General features: G+C 40.4%; 1 protein-coding gene across 3 annotated transcripts in view; it reads right to left on the reverse strand.

Annotated features, from left to right (window-relative positions):
* CORIN (corin, serine peptidase) overlaps positions 1 to 20,719 on the reverse strand; it is a 103,706-nt gene that overhangs the window by 56,492 nt on the left and 26,495 nt on the right. For all 3 annotated transcript variants that reach the window (XM_070948499.1, XM_070948500.1, XM_070948498.1), the window contains exons 3-5: positions 16,736 to 17,128; positions 6,764 to 6,974; positions 819 to 1,000 (exon numbers count right to left, since the gene is read on the reverse strand). In XM_070948499.1, the coding sequence (XP_070804600.1) occupies positions 819 to 1,000; positions 6,764 to 6,974; positions 16,736 to 17,128 (786 nt within the window). The remainder of the gene's footprint in view (positions 1 to 818; positions 1,001 to 6,763; positions 6,975 to 16,735; positions 17,129 to 20,719) is intronic.

Consider the following 20,719-nt stretch of genomic DNA (forward strand, 5'->3'; position numbering starts at 1 on the left):
ATTTAGTGATTTTTTATCGTTCCATTTAACCGTGTTATTCTATTCTATTCTATTCTATTCTATTCTATTCTATTCTATTCTATTCTATTCTATTCTATTCTATTCTATTCTATTATCAGCTCCACCTTCAAGTCAAACTTAATTCATGAAAACTTCCATGAGCTGCGTTTGGCATCATGTGGAAAAGGTTTGCCATTGCTTTTTTTTCCCCTAAATGTCTTTTAATTTCCTCCAGGCCAGGATTTTCCCCATCCAAGCACTACTTAATATTGATCTGTTTAGCTTCTGAAATGTCCCAGATCTCAAGAGCTACCAGCCAACAGTGCTTTTGATGTCCCAGATTGAACCTCATGTGAATTTCAGTACTTGATTCAAACCTCAAGTACTGATACGATTTATGATATCTGACTGGCATTTAGCTTTGACTATGAATTAAGACGTGTTTCAGTTTGTATCTTTAACAAATTAAAAAGACCAGGTTTTGTCCATCTCTCGCTTCGCTTTTCATAACACCCCCTAACAGTAGTTTCTGTTCTTGTTTTAGCAAATAACTGCTTGATGAACTATTGCATATTTCTTTCTATTAGCTTGCTATGTATTTCTATTAGCTTATGTATCGTTATGTATTTTAGTTCTGGCTGTGCACCGCCCTGAGTCCACTAGGAGAAGGGCGGTATATAAATTGAATAAATAATAAACATTTCCCATTACTTTTCTTCCCTGAAAAAATACTTAATTTTCCATAAAAATATATCACATCGCAGTTTTACTCCGGCTAAAAGCACACTTTTATTTTTTTTAAAAAGAGAAAGACTTACGTCCTTTCCATTTTTCCCCTTGTGGGGAGAAGCAGAGCTTGGTGATATTGTTACTTCTAGTGTTGTTATGGAACTGGGAACAGGCAAGGAATGCTGGCCAAGAAGTATTGACCATTGCAAGAACTGGTTCACATCCTTTCTTTGCAGCTTCACAAAATGATCTACAAGGCAGAAGTCCGTGACTACAAAAGAAGAGGAAATGAAAGGTTACTGTTCTGTTTTGGTACCTTTTAACATTTAAAAATGGCAGAAGTGCCGGTATATCATTTTTTAGTTTGGTGTTTCTCAACGTTGGCAACCAAGCTTCTAGAAATCCTCAGCCACACCTCTTAAAAGTTGTCAAAGTTGAGATGACGTCATTTCATTCCTCCCTTATATGCCACCTACGTAAAAAGGTAAAGGTTCCCCTCGCACATATGTGCTACTCGTTCCCGACTCAAGGGAGCGGTGCTCATCTCCGTTTCAAAGCTGAAGAGCCAGCGCTGTCCGAAGACGTCTCCGTGGTCATGTGGCCGGCATGACTCTATGCCGAAGTCGCATGGAGCGTTGTTACCTTCCCACCAAAAGTGGTCCCTATTTTTCTACTTGCATTTTTTTACGTGCTTTCGAACTGCTAGGTTGGCAGAAGCTGGGGCAAGTAACGGGAGCTCACCCTGTTATGCAGCACTAGGGATTCGAACTGCCGAACTGGCAACCTTCTGATTGACAAGCTCAGCATCTTAGCCACTAGGACCTCCCTAAAGATACATATTGGCAAATATCAAATAAGTCTAAGTTCCATTACCATCCAAAAATAAAGTTCACTCATAAACAGAAGTATTGTTTTCTGAATGATTGGCTGTGAAAGTGCTACTGGTTCAGATAACAAGGCTTGAACTGGCAAGCAAGCAACAATGTATGAAGCTGAATTAAAATAGTTTTTAACTCATGTGTGAGACAAGCGATAAATCCCTTTTTTCAGTCCAAACCTTTTAGACAATTTCAAAAAAAACAACAACAACCATTCATCACTTTATAAAATTATGTTGAAAGTTCCAATATTAAAATATTATATACTCCTTCCTTATAAATCACAAACTGCCATTAGCACACGAATACACAAAATATATTTTCATGCTAAGACACTTATCTATAGTGTTCTGCTAGATGATATGACAAACATGTCCAGTTAAGATTGTTGGTCACTTTTAATATTTAGCAGTATCTCGCCCATATTTGCCATGGCTAACAACCAGCGCTTCCTTCTTTATTACTGCTATGGTATTATTATGCTTTGATGTTGGAAAATAAAATTAAACATCTTGTTGTGGTCCGCCAGCAGCCTGAGGAGCTGGCAGCGGAGTCGGACAGTGAGGAGGCTGGGGAGGAACATGGGCCTATCCTAGAGTCTGGGGAAGGGTCAGACGAGGGCTCTGCATCGGAGGCAGAGATGGGGCCAGGGCCATCTGGGAGTGATGCACGGACTCCGGAGCCCCCAGAGTCGGACAGCAGAGAGACAGAGGAACAGGAGGAGCCTGTTCCTAGTGCACGCATGTGCAGAGCTGCCAGAAGGCAAGAGCAGCTAAAGCAAAAGGGACGACTCAGGAGTAAGGCCAGGAGATGATTGGCCCGTCCCATAAGGCTTAAAAGAGAAACAAAGGCACTTGGAGCCTTTTGTGGGAAAGCAACGTTGCTAACTCAGTTTCCAGTCAGCATCTCTTGTTTGTTTCTGAACTGCGTGGGGCTTTGGCAAGTAAGGCCTTTGGCAGGGTGACAAAGAAGATAAAGGTTGGTGATTCTTCCGAAGGACTTCTTCCGAAGGACTTGTTTTGCAACTAATTGGGACTCAGCTGGGAATGAACATAATTCTCAGCTGTTACAATCAAATAGGTTTGTTTGGGACTAATTTGTAATGACTCAGTAAGCCTAGGTCACAACTCCTTGATCAGTTTCCATCTCTTGCTTCTTGTTCTGCCTACCAGTGCTCTGGAGAATAGGTTGACCCCTCCTGTTTCCTCAGATGATTCTCCATCTATTGCTAATTAAGAGTTAACCCAAGAGTTTGCTAGATCAACTAGGAATCAGATACTCAGTTCAGTAGGTACACAGGACAGAATAAGAAGTACAGTGCCCACTATGAACTCAACCAGATTAGTTGCACTGTCCAAGGAGTAGTAGACCAGAACTCCTCATTTTCAAGGTATCTTTCAGGATATCCAACAGTAACATCTAGATTCGAAGTCTCAAGAGTGTATCAGGACTGTAGATTAGACCATGGCAATGGAAGATGGCAATGGAAAAATCTCTTCCAACTGTTGCTTCATAAACTCCATCAAGCTTGACAAAGGAAAAATTACCTGATTTCCAGGGGTGGGCTTCAAAAATTTTAGCAAGGGGTTCTCTGCCCGGGTGCTGGGTGGGCGCGGCCATGACGGGACGGACCTAGTTGGCCTCCTGCACCACAGCGCGGTGTATGTATGTCTTTTTGCCCTCCCCAGGCTCCGGAGGCTTTTCTCAAGCCTCCTGGGGGGCGAAACAGCCTCCCCAGGATCCGTTTCCAGCCTTCCTGAACTTCCAATAGGCCCATTTTTCATCCTCTTCAAGCCTCCACGTGCACCCTGCACTTACCTGAATCCAAAAAGGGGCCTCATGGGGACTCCTCGGAGGGGCGGGGCGAGGTGGGTGGGGCCAGCCAGGAGTGGAATTTGGGGGTTCTCCGAACTGCACAGAATCTTAGCTAGAGGTTCTTCCGAACCCCTGCAAATCCCTAGTAGCTCACCCTGCTTATTTCCCCAAGAAACACATCAGTAATAATAAAATAAACCTTTAAAGAATTAAATTACTCATACTTCCGGGTGCGCTTCAAGGTGTTGGTTCTCACCTTTAAAGCGCTCCATGGCTTAGGGCCAGGGTATTTACGAGACCTCCTTCTGCTACTGATAACCTCCCACCGGCCAATACGCTCTCACAGAGAGGGCCTCCTCAGGGTGCCGTCGGTCAAGCAATGTCGGCTGGCGGCCCCCAGGGGGAGAGCCTTCTCTGTGGGAGCACCCGCCCTCTGGAACGAGCTACCTCCCGGAATACGGCTGATTCCGGATCTCCGCACTTTCCGTAAGGCCCTGAAGACGTTTTTATTTCAGCAAGCCGGCCTGGCCTGAATAGGTTTTATGAGTTAGTTTTTTAATTGTATTGCTAGGGGTTTTAAATTGGGGTGGCCGTTTAATTTAATTTATTTTTAATTATTTTAACTTTTATATTGTATGTTATTTTAATTCTCGGCTGTTCACCGCCCTGAGTCCCTTCGGGGAGAAGGGCGGGATATAAATTTAATAAATAAATAAATAAATAAATAAATAAATAAATAAATAATGTATGTTTTGATTTGTGTCAATATGCGTATGTTAATTAATTCTTGACAATTATAGTTAGAAGCCATATTTTTTCCGCAGACTTCTGTATCTCTAAACAAGTTCTCCATTTCACATATAATGCTGCTTTGACAGCAGCCCTTATCACTCAATTTCTACTCGTTATCTGACACATAGCCTAATTCCCAGGCACTTTAAGAAGCTTTTAATAACTTTATTCTTGATGTGGTCCTCACTTGTTACTTCAACACCATTTCTTGATAACTTCAAAATCATGCTTCTGATATTTCACAGGAACATATGGTATGGAGTCTCCTTGATTTTAAAACATTGCTTTTTTATTATTTTACATTTCATTACTGAAATAAAAGAGTAATCCTTTGATTAATTCTGAACATGTACAGACTTGTTATATGCTGGTAGTTATTAAGATGGTGGTTAAGCATAATTCTTTGGAGGATGGTCAATATATCGTTTAAGAAAAATCTGATTTTTTAAAATCAGTTTAGCAGTTGTCCTTACAATTTTTCATATGCTACCTATCAATCTTTCCCAGAATAATATGCTCCATATGTATGATAAATATGATTATAATTCCTAGAATTCTAGCCTCCTTTGATGGTTGTTAGGAATTTGGGAAGTTGGCCCCAAAACATCTGTAGAACATTGCGCAAAGGAAACTTCCCACTGTCAATGCTGATGATAGTTCTACTTCATTGCTTGATCTCCATTTGAAATGCTTCTAATCTAATTCTGTAAATGCTAAAACAGGGGTGTCAAAATCCAGGCCTGCGGGCCAGATGCAGCCCGCGGGGCCACCCTAGAAACAGTGAAGGGCCGGCCCGTGGTGCCTCTGCCAGCAAAAATGGACCTCAGGTGGGCCACATGTGCCCCCCCCCGAACTCTGTTTTTGCTGGCAAAGGGCTGCAGGAGGATCCCCCAGCCTTACCTGGAGCCACCACACGTGCCCCGAAACAACTGACGTCGAGCTAACCACGTCCCTCTGGCCACACATCCAGGCCCCCCGAGATCAAACCCAACCCTGATGCTGCCCTCAATGAAATCGAGTTTGACAGCTCCGTGCTAAAACAATTTATTTTTATTTTTTTATTTTATATCAAATTTATATACCGCCCTTCTCCCTGAGGACTCAGGGCGGTGTACAGCCAAATAAAAACATAGACTACAAACATTAAAATACTATTAAAAAGATATATATAAATTTGGCCCCGTAATTAAAAAACAATGACAAACCAATTAAAAACATTTAAAAAATATGTTAAGCCAGCCCGGCTTGCTGAAAAAAGAAAGTTTTAAGGGCACAGCAGAAGGCACCGAGGTCTTGGATTCTCCTTATCTCTGGGGGCAGTTGGTTCCAGAGGGTAGGTGCCCCCACAGAGAAGGCCCTCCCCCTGGGGGGTCACCAGCCTACATTGTTTGGCTGATGGCACCCCGAGGAGGCCCTCTCTGTGGGAGCGCACAGGTCAATGGGAGGCCGTCGGTAGCAGCAGGCAGTCTCGAAGATATCTAGGTCCTATGCCATGGAGCGCTTTAAAGGTTATTAAAGGTTATTAAAAACAATAATAAATGTAAGTCTTAATACATGGAAGACTTAGTAAAATCCTTGTTCATTTGTGCTGAAAAGCATAAACGCAAAATATCAAAATTATGAGATGGAAGAATGGGTGTAAGTTGTCTGTGATATACTTTCTCTTACAGTCGATTCTATCCGTCATTGTTAACTATTCTCATTCTGAATATTGTAGTCAATTAGCAGGTAACCAATAGTATCAAAACAGGCATAAAGTATTTATCAACTAGGTTTTTTTAAAAAGTTATAAAATACCTCAACTTTTGCACAAGAGATTTAGAAGAAATTGCCTCTCAATTCTATGTGGGCTTGTATTTATTTTTTTTTTTACTCTGAATTCTTTTGCTTGGCAGGCTAAGAAATCTTGTGATTAGCACCAATGTAAGAATGTGAACACTCTGAAGATTAGCTATTAATGGTGCAATAATTCCATACAACTATAAAACAGCTAATTCAGATAGGATATAATTCACTTAAACTGAAGGCAACGATTGCTTTCAATGGCCTTTTTCAAAATGCCACGTTATTCTTTCTGCCTTTAAATTAAACGGGGATTAGAAACATCTGTGCCAAAATCATAACCCATAACCCCTAATAAGATTAGTCAATAAACTTGCTTTATTCAGGGTAGTACAGTACTACAAATAGGTTTTTTTTCTATACAAACATATTATATGTATTCCAGGGATGGGTTCTACTTACCTTTACTACCGGTTCGCACTGTGCCCGCTCGCTTGACCTTTAAATATATCCGCGCATGCGCAGAACACTTATGATGACATCCAGGTCAGTGGGCGGAGCCTCCTGCTGGTTTTACTACCAGTTCTTACGAACTGGTCTGAACCGGGGGCAACGCACCACTGATATACTCCTTGCAGCTATTTTTTTCTGATAATCTTCTGGTATAAACAGTCTTAGCTGTGACTTTCCTCCCAGAGGTTGTAAAACCTAACACTTACTCCACTGCCATAATCTTTAATCGCTAAATAGTTTTGCTTCACAAATACCTGTTGACACCATCACTGATGCACTGAGGAAGAGCAAGGCTACATCCAAACAGCATAATGTGTTGATAACAGCCGAGGCGGTTGAGATAACCAAAGAACTTGAGAAATTTTTCCATTTCAATGCTTCTCACAATGGAAAGAACTGATCTTAGAGTGGTCTGGTTATATGGCAGCATTTCACATTGGCTGTAGTTGATGTTTATGCACAAACCTGCAAAATAAGGACATATTTGTGATAGATTCTAAGAGCAAGGGTCTACTAAAAGCGAAAAGTCACTAGCTAGTTCAAAATACATGAAACAGCCATTTTAACTATGATACTATCCTTCCCCCCCCCCCAGAAAGGGGAATACTCCCCTTTCCCCTTGTACTGGGAACTAGTTCAAAACTCAACAAAAAAACAATAATTTCTTGTACAGGTCTATCAATTTCCACTCAGAAAATAAAGCTCCATTAAATTTAATTGTCCCAAGTAAGCTATAAAAGATTGCAATTTTAGTTTAACTAGAAACATTTGTAAGGTGACCAACTTTTTTACAATGAGAAGGAGGACACAAATAAATTGAAGAAAAAAAATATCGTAAATAAAAGAAACATTTTATTCATTGCAACAATGAGTCTAATGCGTGTGTGTGTGCCGTGTTGTGTTTCGGTAAGAAGTAAACAAAGCCACTTGCGAGCGGCGCACTCTCTCAAAACAATTCTCCTGTGCGGAGCGCATGCATTTCATAATCGCGTCTCGCTGCATTGTACCGAGCCTTAACGACTCGTCATGTCAAATACAAATACGTCACATCCCCCGCAACAGATCGGATCAGCGTCGATCGAATATGGAGATTTACAGATTAGTCTTCAAATATCAAAAAGGAGGACATGGAGGAGGACACTTTTCAAGAGAGGACAGAACTTACAAAAGAAGCACTGTCCTCCCTACAGGAGGACAATTGGTCACCTTAACATTTGATACTTGCAAGAGTTCTTTTTATACTTTATTTTGAGTGAGGTGTTTTAAAGAAACTACTAATGTTTATATCTATTCCTCTTCCTCACATCTCTCCATTTATTCACAAGTTTGCATGTAGTTTTTTTGAAACAGACTGCTTTATGAGTGTTTTGCATTAACAAATGGATAACGTTTATTTCAACCATGTTGTCTACTGAGGTATTTAGATGCCTAAGTTAATATTTTATGTGTAACATGCTTCAGAATTTCAATTCAGAGACTGCACCTTGTTCTATAAACCTTCCTTCACTCATTGCTTAATAATATATTTCTAGTAAATTTACTCAGAATCCTTCATCCAGAAAGGTTAGAAGGTCAAGGAATGCAAAGCGTTTGCATTATGGAACTTGAGAGTCTAAATTCGGGAGATTTTTTCTTGTACAGCTTTTGGAAAACTGTAAACCCATCTTGTGGACCCAGGACACATACAGACAGCTACTAGATGAGGGGACAAAATCAAATTTGAAAATGACACCGAGCTGGGGGGAATAGGCAATACTTTAAAAGATAGACTCAAGTTCCAGAAGGATGTTGACAGATTTGAATACTAGGTCCTTATCCAACAAAATGCAATTCTATGGTGAGAAAATAAGGAAAAACCAAGTGCCAAGAAATATAACATAAACTGTTTCAACTTGTTCCCTCAAGACGACGCATTGCACACCAAAACAATGCATAGGGCACTGCACACCAAAACAACTAGACACAAGGACAGTTTTCTCCGCATTCTGTCACTCTGCTAAACAACTAATTCCCACAACACTGTTGAACTACCTAGTAAGGCTGTATTACTATTATCCTTCTCATCTTTTCTGTTACCTATTCATTATCTTCTTATGACTATAACTTTGTTGCTTGTATCTTACGATTTATATTGTTTTAGTTAGTATCTTAGTATGATTTATGTTGATCATGCTTATTTAGTACCGTGTTTTCCCGAAAATAAGACCCTGTCTTATATTTTTTTGAACCCTGAAATAAGCACTTGGCCTTATTGCCATGCGCTCAAAAACCTGATTGGGCTTATTATCAGGGGATGTCTTATTTTGGGGGAAACAGGGTATCTATGACTATCACTGAGTGTTGTATCTTATGTTTTATGATGAATGCATTTTATGATTATAATCACGATTTATCACTTGTTGCTTGTATGTACACTGAGAGCTTATGCACTGGAGGCAAATTCCTTGTCCAATCACACTTGTCCAATAAAGAATTCAATTCTATCCTATCCTATCCTATCCTATCCTATCCTATCCTATCCTATCCTATCCTATCCTCTGTTCTGTTCTGTTCTGTTCTGTTCTGTTCTGTTCTGTTCTGTTCTATTCTATCCTATTCTATTCTTTTCTCTATTCTATTCTATTCTATTCTATTCTATTCCATTCTATTCTATTCTATTCTGTTGTTCTGTTCTGTTGATACTCTACTCTACTCTACTCTACTCTACTCTACTCTACTCTACTCTACTCAACTCTACTCTACTCTACTCTACTCAACTCTACTCAACTCTACTCTACTCTACTCTACTCAACTCTACTCTACTCTACTCTACTCTACATAGGAGGTAACTGTGAGTGGGATCTAGTTTTCCTAGTGGACAATAATTAAGTATGCGCTAGCAGTGTGCTGCAGCTGTCAAAAAGGCCAACACAGTCCTACGATGCAATAACAGAAGGGATTGTATAACGATTATGTGAAATGTTAGTATTGTTTTATATAGTACTATACACACTTGGAATACTGTGTCCAGTTTGATCCATGATATAAAAAAGATGCCGAGACTCTAAAAAGAATGCAGAGGAGAACAACTAAGGTAATTAGGCGACTGGAGGTTAAAGCATATGATAAACAGTTGCGGAAACTGAGTATGTCTAGTCTAACAAAGAGAAGGACCAGGGGTGACATGATAGTAATCTTCCAATATTTGAGGGGTTGCCACAAAGAAGACAGGGACAACCTATTCTTCAAAGCACTTGAAGGCAGGACAAGTATTGATGGATGGAAAAGAGAGATCCAACCTAAAATTAAGGAGAAATTTCCTGTCAGTGAGAACAATTAATCAGTGGAGCAGCTTGCCTCTAGAAGCTGTAGATGCTTCATCACTGGAGGTTTTTAAGAAGAGACAGGACAGCCACTTGTCTGCAACAACAGATACCTTACAGATCAGGGGTGGGTTCTAAATTTTTTTACTACCGGTTCTGTGGGTGTGGCTTATTTTGTGGGTGTGGTTTGATGGTCATGTGACAATTCTTTAGGATTTAGCAGAGGTACTGGTCTACCAGGCTTTTAACTGCTTGCAGAGCTGTACCGGTCTACCCATTTGTTCTTGGAGCGTTCCGGTCTACCCATTTGTTTTTGGAGGCACCGGTCTACCCCAGTGGTGGGTTTCAAATTTTTTTACTACCAGTTCTGTGGGTATGGCTTGGTGGGAGTGGCATGGCTTGGTGGGCATGGCAGGGGAAGGATATTGTAAAATCACCATTCCCTCCCCAATCCAGGGGAAGGTTACTGCAAAATCCCCATTTCCTCCCAATCAGCTGGGACTTGGGAGGGAGAGAATAGATGGGGGTGGGGCAAGTCAGAATTTTTACTACCGGTTCTCTGAACTACTCAAAATTTCCGCTACCGGTTCTCCAGAACTGGCCCGAACCTGCTGAAACCTACCTCTGCACCTGTTGTAGAAATATAATGAATGATGGGGTCATATTCAATGTATGCTATCACATCTGTTTCTGAATTGTTTTAATGTGATAATCTTACTTAAGGAATATATTTTGCAGTGTACTTTATATTTTGATTGCCCAGAATATCGTTTCAGACCTGGAGGTTGTAATTATCAAGTGAGAATTTTAGTTTTATCTTTTTCCTGTCAGTAAACTACTTAGGCAAATGTGTCTCTTCATATTTGAATCACTGCAGTGAATACATTGCCACCAGATGTCTGTCTCATTGGAAGAAAGAAAAATTTAAAAAACAAAATACATGGGTATAATACTTTTCGTCCACGAAAAATAAAGTCTGCAGAAGGAAACTGTTTGAGTTCATAACTCAGTTTAATCAAACCAATATCCACTATAGAAGTTCAAGAGTAAACTTTCTCCTACGACTTCTTTGATCCCAGTTGGAGCAAAAGAAAATAGAAATGTTTTCAATGGAAAAAATAAATATTGCCATGAGGTCTATTATTTTGTTTAATTTTGTGCCAAAAGAAGATAACTATTCTCAAAGTAGCTACGCCTTTCAACCAAGAACAAAATTAATCATTTACTATAAATGCATTATTTATGGACCATCCTGAATATCTATAGTAGTCTTAGTAGCTACTCCTGCAAAAGCTTTCTCATTTGTAAGCGATTTCTAGTTCTACAACCTCCCAGTTGCCACAAATAACTTCAATGTGTTCCAAGATTTCTAGCCAAGTGATCAGTAAGTATTTGTTGATCTTAATTTTTGGCATATTACTGAATAAATCAGCGGTCACCAATTGGTGGTCCGTGAAGCACTGGTGGTCCGCGAGAAAACTTTGATGGTCCGCAGAACAATTATTTGCATTTTTTTATATTGCACTAAATCAGGGGTCCTCAAACTACGGCCCCTGGGCCGGATACGTGCAATGAACATTTGTGTTGCTGCAGAGAGTCTCCCCCTTCAGGGTCTTTTTGTGTGGGTTGGAGGGGGACAGAAATTCTGACTTGGGGTCTGCTTCAGCCTCCTGGTGTGGGGCTTTGGGCGAAGGCTGGAGGGAAATGCTGCTGGTGGCAAGGAGCTGGAGGGCCTTGTTCCAGTGGGATTGCATCATGACCTGAAACTGGCCGACCATCTCAGCCCGCTGAGCCTCCAGGCGCCAGTACCTGGCCTTGCACTCCCGCAGGTCTTCCCTCTGCTTGGAAAGCCTATGCTCGTAGTCCTCAGTGAGGTGCTTCTGCTGAGCCTCCTTCTTGGTCAGATCCAATTTGAACTGAGCTGCTTTGCCAACTCTTTCTTGTGGCGGCTGCTTAGCTCCAACAACTGCTTCCTGTTGGGACCCTAAGGAGCCCGGACGGAGAAGCGAGGAGTGGCTGGGAGGGGAGGGGTGAGTATAAGCTGGCGACGTGCCCCTCAATGTGAGTGACATCGAGTTGGCCCTGTCCATCCAGTCACATGACCACCTAGCTATGCCCACCCAGCCGGTCATTAGACAGATCATATTAGTGGTCCGTGGGATTTAAAATTTTAAATTTAGTGGTCCCTGAGGTCCAAAAGGTTGGTGACCCCGGAATAAATTATTAAGCAACATAACACATCTTTTGTATGCTTAGAGACTCTGCTAAGCACTATTTCCTTATTCCAGAATTAGAATAGTCAATATAGCTAATTATTATAAGTGCACATTAGCAGGAATAACGACCTTCAGAATTATTAGATTGACTTAAGATGAAGTTTGTATGCACTTTTACTTACCCCTGTGGCCATTATCTGCACAATTCAATGCAAACTCAGTTACAAACTGAGTGTCCCATTGTATTCAGTGATGTTTACCTCACCTGAAGACAGTGGGTTCCACCAGCGCTAAAATGTGCCGACTCCACAAGAATCTATGGTTGCTATTGAAGACTTTTGGGAAGGAGGCCTTCCCAAGGTCCTCGAGGGGGGGAAATGAAGGACCAGATGATGAAATGTATGTACAGATGAGGCCCTGGGGATCAGAGGAAGGTTTACCTGTGGAGATAGAACCCAGGTGTGGATGGAATGGACATGAGAGTGAGGAATATGAATTCTGATAAAGCATTTTCATATGAAAGAATTATTTGTCATAATGAGTTTCCAGTCGGATGCAAACTTATTAAATTAATTTTGGGGTGTGTGTGAGGTGATCAAACGGAAAATACGTTTTATGCCATGGCCTGCTGAATATACCAGAAGAGGCTGGAGTCATATACTGTGGTAAGTGACAAACTATGGCACACAAACCACAATAGGTTTTTTTTTGCGTAACACATTAAGTCCAAAACAAACATACCGCCTTCTGCTTTAAATTAGAACCATGCGTGAACTCAATCTACATTTTAAAAATGAAAGTAGCGTTAGATAAAATAAAGTCCTTATGGATTGTTTCTGGTCAACCAACCTAATTTCATGGTAAATGCAAATCCATCAACACTAACTAGCCATCAGAAGACATGATGAAAATTACCGTATTTTTCAGAGTATAAGACGCACCTTAGTTTTTGGGGAGGAAAATAAGAAAAAAGCTGATTGGTTGGGCCTCCCGGAAAACCCCCAATCAGCTGTTCCTAGAGGTGAATTTTAGCAACAGGTTCATTGGTTGTGAGCTCTGCACCTTGCTTTTTTTATTGCCTCTGAAAGCCTCTGAAACAGAGCTTCAGAAAAAAAGGCTTTTTTTCTGAAGCTCTGTTTGGAGGCTTTTTTTCTGAAGCTTCTTTCTGAGGCTTCTTTCAGCCTCTGAAATGTTTGCAAGGCTGGGCGGGGCTACATTTGGAGTATAAGACGCACCCAGATTTTCACCCTCTTTATTGGGGGGAAAAGGTGCGTCTTATACTCCGAAAAATATGGTACTTATTTGCACAACACATGGACAAATTGAACCATTGTTTCAACGGTGAGCCTCCTAGGCCAAGCTAACTCCAAAAGGGTTAGAGAATACCTGAAAACTTGGCACTCAGACATATCACCATAAACAGGCACATAGAAATAAATGACATCTACATACCATTCAGAAATGACCATCAAAACACCACAACACCTCCCAACCAACAAACAACACTCAGATAAGCGAGATTAACACCAAGCAGTAAATGATACCCCAATTAAGGAAGTACCAACTCAATAAGCACCAACTTAATCAAGGAATCACTCCCACCAACACTGACAGGACAAGCCACCTACATGTAAACAAGGAGCAAACTTCTTCTAGTATGGGTATTACCTAATAGTTGGATATGAAAAGTGTGCAAGAGAACTTTTCTCTTGAAGAGAGCCCCAAGGACCTCACTGTTCAATCCCTGAGCTATAAATATTCTTCTGGGACTACCATATTTTTTGGAGTATAAGACGCATCTTTTTCCCCACTAAAAGGGGGTGAAAATTTAGGTGCGTTTTATACATCGAATGTAGCCCCACTCACCCACTGGCCCTCACCCTTTGGCCTCTGCCTCGCAGCAGTTGCCTCCTTGCAAGCAAACAAGAAAAAACAGCTCCTTTCAGCTTCAGCACAGCCTGATCAGCACAAGTTGATTGGATCGGCCTCCCGATTCTTAGCTGATTTGCTCTCAGCTGTTTTGCGCAGAGCAACCCCTCCCCACCAAGCAACGCCCACAGAACCAGTAATAACAAATTTTACATTTCACCACTGCTTGCAACCATAATTAAAGTTGATCCAATTAAAGTTGTAAAGTTGTAAATCGAGGATTATCTGTTCAAGGTTTCTAGTGGGTTAGCAGAGCTCAGTTTTTACCTCCTGCCTGCTTTTGATCAGTTATTTGCAACACTATAAATATTTGGTACATCAATTTCCGGGTTCCTTCTTTTTTCTGTGTTGCCTTTCAGAAAGTCTGGATGTCTGTACAAAGAAATGCTATACAAAGAAATCAAAATAACAATTTCTTGAATGGTATTTTCCAAAATAAAGTACTATGTTTTATTCAGTTTTTTATTCTTTTTGACATTTTTCAGAGCAGTTCCCAAAACCCATGTATGAATGTAAACACAAGTATGAAAACATGCCTTAGTCTTAGGCCAAAATGAAGGAGATAGACTGCTAGAAGAACATTGTTATTTCAAACATACTTACTTATGCTAAAGTTCAGTTTAAAAACAACATACGTAGCTTGTTTCAATTAGAGTTAAATGCTATAAATAAATGCTAGAGTTAAATGCTATAGGACATTGCATGCCAAAACAACTAGACACAATTTTTTCTCCTCATGCCATCACTCTGCTAAACAACTAATTCCCACAACATTCTCAAACTACCTACTAGGGCTAGATATTACTATTATCTTTCTCATTTTTGCTATTATCTTTTTCCTATCTTCTTATGACTATAACTTTGTTGCTTGTATCTTACAATTTATATTGCTTTATTTAGTATCCTAGTATGATTTATGTTGTTTGCGTATTTAGTATCCTATGCATATCACTTGAGTTTGGTTATCTTACGATTTATGACGAAATGTATTTTATGATTATAATAACGATTTATCACTTGTTGTATGTACACTGAGAGCTTATGCACCAGAGACAAATTCCTTATGTGTCCAATCACACTTGGCCAATAAAGAATTCTAATTCTAATTAAGAGTTAAACGAGTGTCAGGTTTCGATGTCGTCTCAAATAAAATAAATTGCATTTCCAAACAGATAGTCTTTGAAGAAATCTTTCATTTTATTAAGCACGACAACCTGTACCCGATCATGGCGTAGCCAACTCTGACTTCCTGACCCCAAACCTTCCCTTTCCGTTCCCCAATTCTCTGCGTCTCATTGGCCTTCTTCCAAATCACTCTCCCCATATCTACTACTTAAGCTCCCAGGAATGTCCCCCCTCCCATCTCATCTCCTAGGGGATATTATCTTCAGGGAAAATAAGTAGGTGAGAAGTCAAGCGTCCTCTTGCCAGCTGCCCCCTCTTCTCCTTCTTATGTCAGCACTAGAGTAAATGCAGGTTGAAGTGCTCTTTTGATGAGGAGAGTAATGAGACTAATTATTTTGGAACTCCGGCCAATGAAGCCAGTCCCTTGAATAAACAGACAGTTTTAAGAAGTGAAGCAGCTGCTCTTTTCAAACGCAAGTGGGTTAATGTACTTTAATAAGCTTAGAGGTACTTCCTAAGTGACAGCATACTTTTGCTGTTGATTTTTCCAAAAATAAACAGCTTAAGTCTACTGTTGCCCTGGTTGGGATCCGCAATAGCTCACCTTTGCTTGTATTAACATGTTCCCAATAACCACTTAGGCATCTGGCTGTGAGGGACTCAACATCACTAAGTACCTCTTATCTAATTCAAATGAGGAAAGGGATGCTATGGAAGCCAACTTTGCTAAGTACAGGTATGGTAGTCCTCGACTTACAATCACAATTGAGCCCAGAATTTATGTTGACAAGCGAGAAATTTGTTAATTAAGTGCGTTTTGCCCCATTTTACAACTTTTCTTGCTACGTTTATTAAGTGAATCACTGCAGTTGTTCAATTAGCAGCACAGTTGTTAAGTGAACCTGGCTTCCCCGTTGATTTTTGCTTGCCAGAAGGTCGCAAAAGATAATCACGCGACCACTGGGACATTGCAACGGTCATAAATACGGACCCGTTTTCAAGCATCCGAATGTAAACCACACGACCACGGGAATGCTGTCACAGTCCTAAGCGTGAAAAATGGTCCTGTCCCTTTTTTCAGTGCTGTTGTTAACTTTGAATGGTCACTAAATGAAATGTTGTAAGTCGAGGATTACCTCTAACACTGTGCTGAAATGTAAAATTTGTTACTACCGGTTCTGTGGGCATGGTTTGGGGGGGTAATGTGACTGGGTGGGCATGGCCAACTTTTTTTTTTTAACTTTTAAAAGCATTTTTTCTACAACCTCTTCGGAGGTTGTAAAAAAAAATGCTTTTAAAAGCCTCTGATGATCTCAGCTGAGCCATGTGATCATCAGAGGCTTTTTTTTTAACTTTTAAAAGCACTTTTTAGGCCGAAGAGGTTGTAGAAAAAATGCTTTTAAAAGTAAAAAAAAAAAAAAACTCTGATGATCATGCGGCTCAGCTCGGCATGGCGGGGTGGGGGGGGCACAGGGATTTTTGCTACCGGTTCTCTGAACCACCAGCCGCCATCGCTACCGGATCGGGCAATCCGGTCTGAACCGGGACCATTTCACCCCTGCTCTAACAGTACCTGCAAGTGTAAGAATGTTTCCAATCGTATCACACCACTTTCTTGTGCCCTAATTAAGAATCCACATTAATATAAACTTACCTTTTTTCAAACCCACGTCTTGCACAGCGGGCAGTATTGTAGGTTTAACAGTAGGGTCAGAAAATATCTTGATCGCAACTTTGATGGATGGGTGAGTGGACCCTAGCTCCTCTTCTACTGCCTCTTCTGCCGTTGACCAGTTTTTATTGGTCGAAATCCTTTCATCTGTAATATTAGTTTTCCCTGCTGGAGTTTCAGAGACAACCTGAGAGGTTTCTCTAAATATACTAATATTTGGGTGCATCTGGTTGACTTGAAAGGACTGGCTTGTTGTCCAAGAGGTGAGCTCTATTTTATTGTCCATTGTTGGAGCCACAACCGAATCACTCTTATTCATGTTAGGAAAATGGATGTCACTTCCATTTGAATGAAGGGACTTTTTACCCAACACACCTGCATTGAGAAAAAAATAATAAAGCACATTCAGCGTATCTAAAATGTATATTAACTTCCATACACAAACTATTCTATGAAAAAAGACAATTGAAAACTGCAATATTGGGACAATAAGGTACATGTTTTATTTTCTTTTGTTTTTAATTTTAGCCATCATGGCAACTGCCAAAAATTTTCCATGTATTATTTACTTGCCTAGTCTTCATCTAGCCAGTTGCACCTTTAAAAATGTACTTTATAACAGTATAATTTAAGAATACAGTACACACAACATACTGTACAATCCTTTGTACGATGTATGGTGTGTTCGAAGAATTCCGCACGAATTTAGTAACATGTTATGATTTGTCCCCCATCATTTTTTCTGATCTCCGTTCCTTCCGTCGGGACTTGAAGACTTGGCTGTTCAAACAAATAGGCTGACTCTGATTCCGGGTTTTATTATTTACTATTAATTAGTTATTTGGTTTAAAATGGAATTTTATTGTACTTGTTTCTTAACTTGTGTTCGCCGCCCTGAGTCCTTCGGGAGAATGGCGGCATATAAATACATGTAATAAATAAATAAATCTTTTCACTTGAAGAAAGAATTTTATGGACATATTGTGTGTATACTTATGCAGACACATTATTGTAGTTTTTTATTGTTATTTTCCCCTAGACCCATGATGGCGAACCTATGTCACGCGTACTGCAGCCATATCTGTGGGCATGCGAGCATTGCCCTAGATCAGCTTCAAAATGCATGCGCGCGCCAGCCAACTGATTTTTGGGCCTTCTGGGCCCACCGGAACTTGGGAACCGGGCTGTTTCTGGCCTCCAGAAGGCCTCCGGAGGGTGGGGCGGGGAAGACCATTTTCACCCTCCCCAGGCTCCTAGAAAGTCTCTGGAGTCTGGGGAGGGCAAGAAATGGGCCTACCAGGCCCACTGTGCCATCATGTGCCAAAAGCGGGGGAGAGTGCGGAAGGTCACGCATGCATGTGTGTGTGTGGGGCGCATTATGGGTGTGGGCACGCGCACACACAACTCCCCCCACTTTTGGCACGCGATGGCGAAAAGGTTAGCCATCACTGCCCTAGATTATATCAGTTTGATTTTCTTTTTTAAAAATATAATATTTATTGAGTTTCCAAAAGTTAAAATACACAATACAAAAAAAAAAAAAGATACAACACACACACAAAAAACAAACAAACAAACAAAAAACTATAAAACACACAAAGACAAATGCATCAAAATTACATTACTCATAACAGCTTTTCCTACATCGGTATCTCTTATCCTATTTAACCTCTATATACAGATTCTACTTCTAAGTATCTCTATAAACCAAGATTCTTATTTAAATTGATTGATTTTCAATTGAATTGTACAGCTTATACGTTATATTAAAGGTGGAAAAAATTCTGAAATCATTTCCCTTGATCTTTTTTTTTTTTTTACATCTTAAAAACCTGAGATTTTAACAGGCATGTATATTTTTATATCTACAGTAACAACAATGGTGCATTGGATGATCTGCAAGAAATATCATTTGCTTGCAAGCAAGAACTGGTGGGACCATAAAATAGAGAAAGTAATAGCTGATGAAGAAGTTAAAGTGCTCTGGGATTGTAGATTTCAAACAGGCTGGCACCTGCCATGTAACACCCCACACTCAACAACTGTCAATAAGAAAGACACAGAAGTCTGGATAGTGGACGTGGCAGTTCTTGGAGACAGCAAAATATAAGAGAAGGCAATAAAGTACAAAGACTTCCAAATAGAAATAGAAGTATGGCTGTTGTGGCCCGTCAGCGGCCTGTGCAGCTAGTAGCTGATTCAGACAGCGAGGAGGCTGGTGTGGTGATGTGCCAGCAGCCTGTGCAGCTGGCACTCGAGTCAGACAATGAGGAGGCTGGAGAAGATGTGATGCCAGAGGTGGGGATTCAGCCAGGGCATTCAGAACCTCCAGAAGCTTCCATGGGTGAAGAAGAAGAAAAGGAGGAGCCTCTTCTCAATGCACGGGCGCGCAGAGCTGCCAAAAGGCAGGAGTGGCTCTTCAGGAGGAGGTCTCCTTGAGAGTAAGGCTTGGGGCTAATTGGCCACTCCACTAGCCTATTTAAGGAAGGACGACGACTGATGCAATTTGTAGGAAACAACTTTGTTCATATTCCTTCGCGTCTTGATTCCAGAAATGTTTGATTCGGCTCTTGTTTCTCTCATCAGTTTTTCTGCAAATTGCTTCTGGGCATTCTGCCAACCACAGTAAGATTACGGTTATTTGAAATACTGTGCCTCAGAACTGAGTTATTATTCTTTGGATTCTTGTCGGCTGTTAATGAAGTTAAATTAACAGCCCTTGTTTAGAAAAGACTGATTTAAACTGTACTTGTGTTCGAACAACTACTAAGAAAGCTCATTAGTAGTCCTTAATTAGTAAACTAAGGTTTGTATGGACTTTGTGTATGCTGCGTTCTTTGGGGTCCGTAGCTGGGGCAGAACACTGGCAAAAAAATAATCGAATGTACTACCAACAATAATAGGCATATTGGATGCAATTCTAAAAGAACTGCAGCACTATTTAAACACCATAGGCATTGATAAAAATCACTATCAGTCAATTGCAAAAGGCAGCTTTACTTGGAAAAGCTTACATCCTGCAACCTTTAACATCATCGAACAGGTCCATAGGAAGGACTTGATGGGTCGATAAAAATGCCAAATCCAATCTAAATATCTAGCTGAATGTGCAATTAGCCATAATAATAATAATAATCCAATTTTCTGGATTTGTACAAATCTCCTGTCTTTCTTCCACAGGGGTTTCTGCAAGATATGGGTAAAAAAAACAGCCAAGATGACAACTACAATTGTGCAACTAAGGCTCTACCCATTTTCAATGAACCTGGGGCGATCATGAACCTGGAACCTGAGTGGCGCAGCAGACTAATGCTACTGTTAAAGGTAGTATTTAGCTTCCAGCTGCCTGCAATTACTGCGAGTTCAATTCTCACCAGGCTCAAGGTTGACTCAGCCTTCCGTCCTTTCTAAGGTAGGTAAAATGAGGACCCGGTTTGTGGGGGCAATAAGCTGACTTTGTATAAAATATACAAAAGTATGAAGGCTATTGCTTAACGCATTGTAAGCCGCCCTGAGTCTCCGGAGAAGGGCGGCATCTAAATAAAAAAAACAAAACAAAACAAAAAAACTTTATGTGAATTAGTAGGAAGTTTCTTCCGTGACTCTGAACTTCATTACAAGATCCTTTCTTCATGAACGCCTCCAATCTCCTGTCTCATTCACCAAGAAAATATTTTTTAAAAATAGTCATCGGAGAATTGAATGGCCGACGTAAGTAAAATATTATATATACCTCATAACTCTTCAAGAAGTGAAAAAGACGACAAAACAAATTATCTCAGGAAGAACACCCAGTACAGTTGTGCTACTATCTCTATATTACAAAGAATTTGAGGATCTGGTAGAGTCATTTACAAACTTAATGAATGCAATTGAAAAAGCAAAGGCTTCATCAAGTTGATTTATAAAGATGGAAGTGATCCAATTTTCGGGGTTTATACAACACACTTGGCCAACATTTGCAAA

Source organism: Pituophis catenifer, unplaced genomic scaffold, assembly GCF_029215685.1.
Source record: "Pituophis catenifer annectens isolate HBS135680 unplaced genomic scaffold, rPitCat1.0.hap2 SCAF_8, whole genome shotgun sequence".
Classification (NCBI taxonomy): Eukaryota; Metazoa; Chordata; class Lepidosauria; order Squamata; family Colubridae; genus Pituophis; species Pituophis catenifer.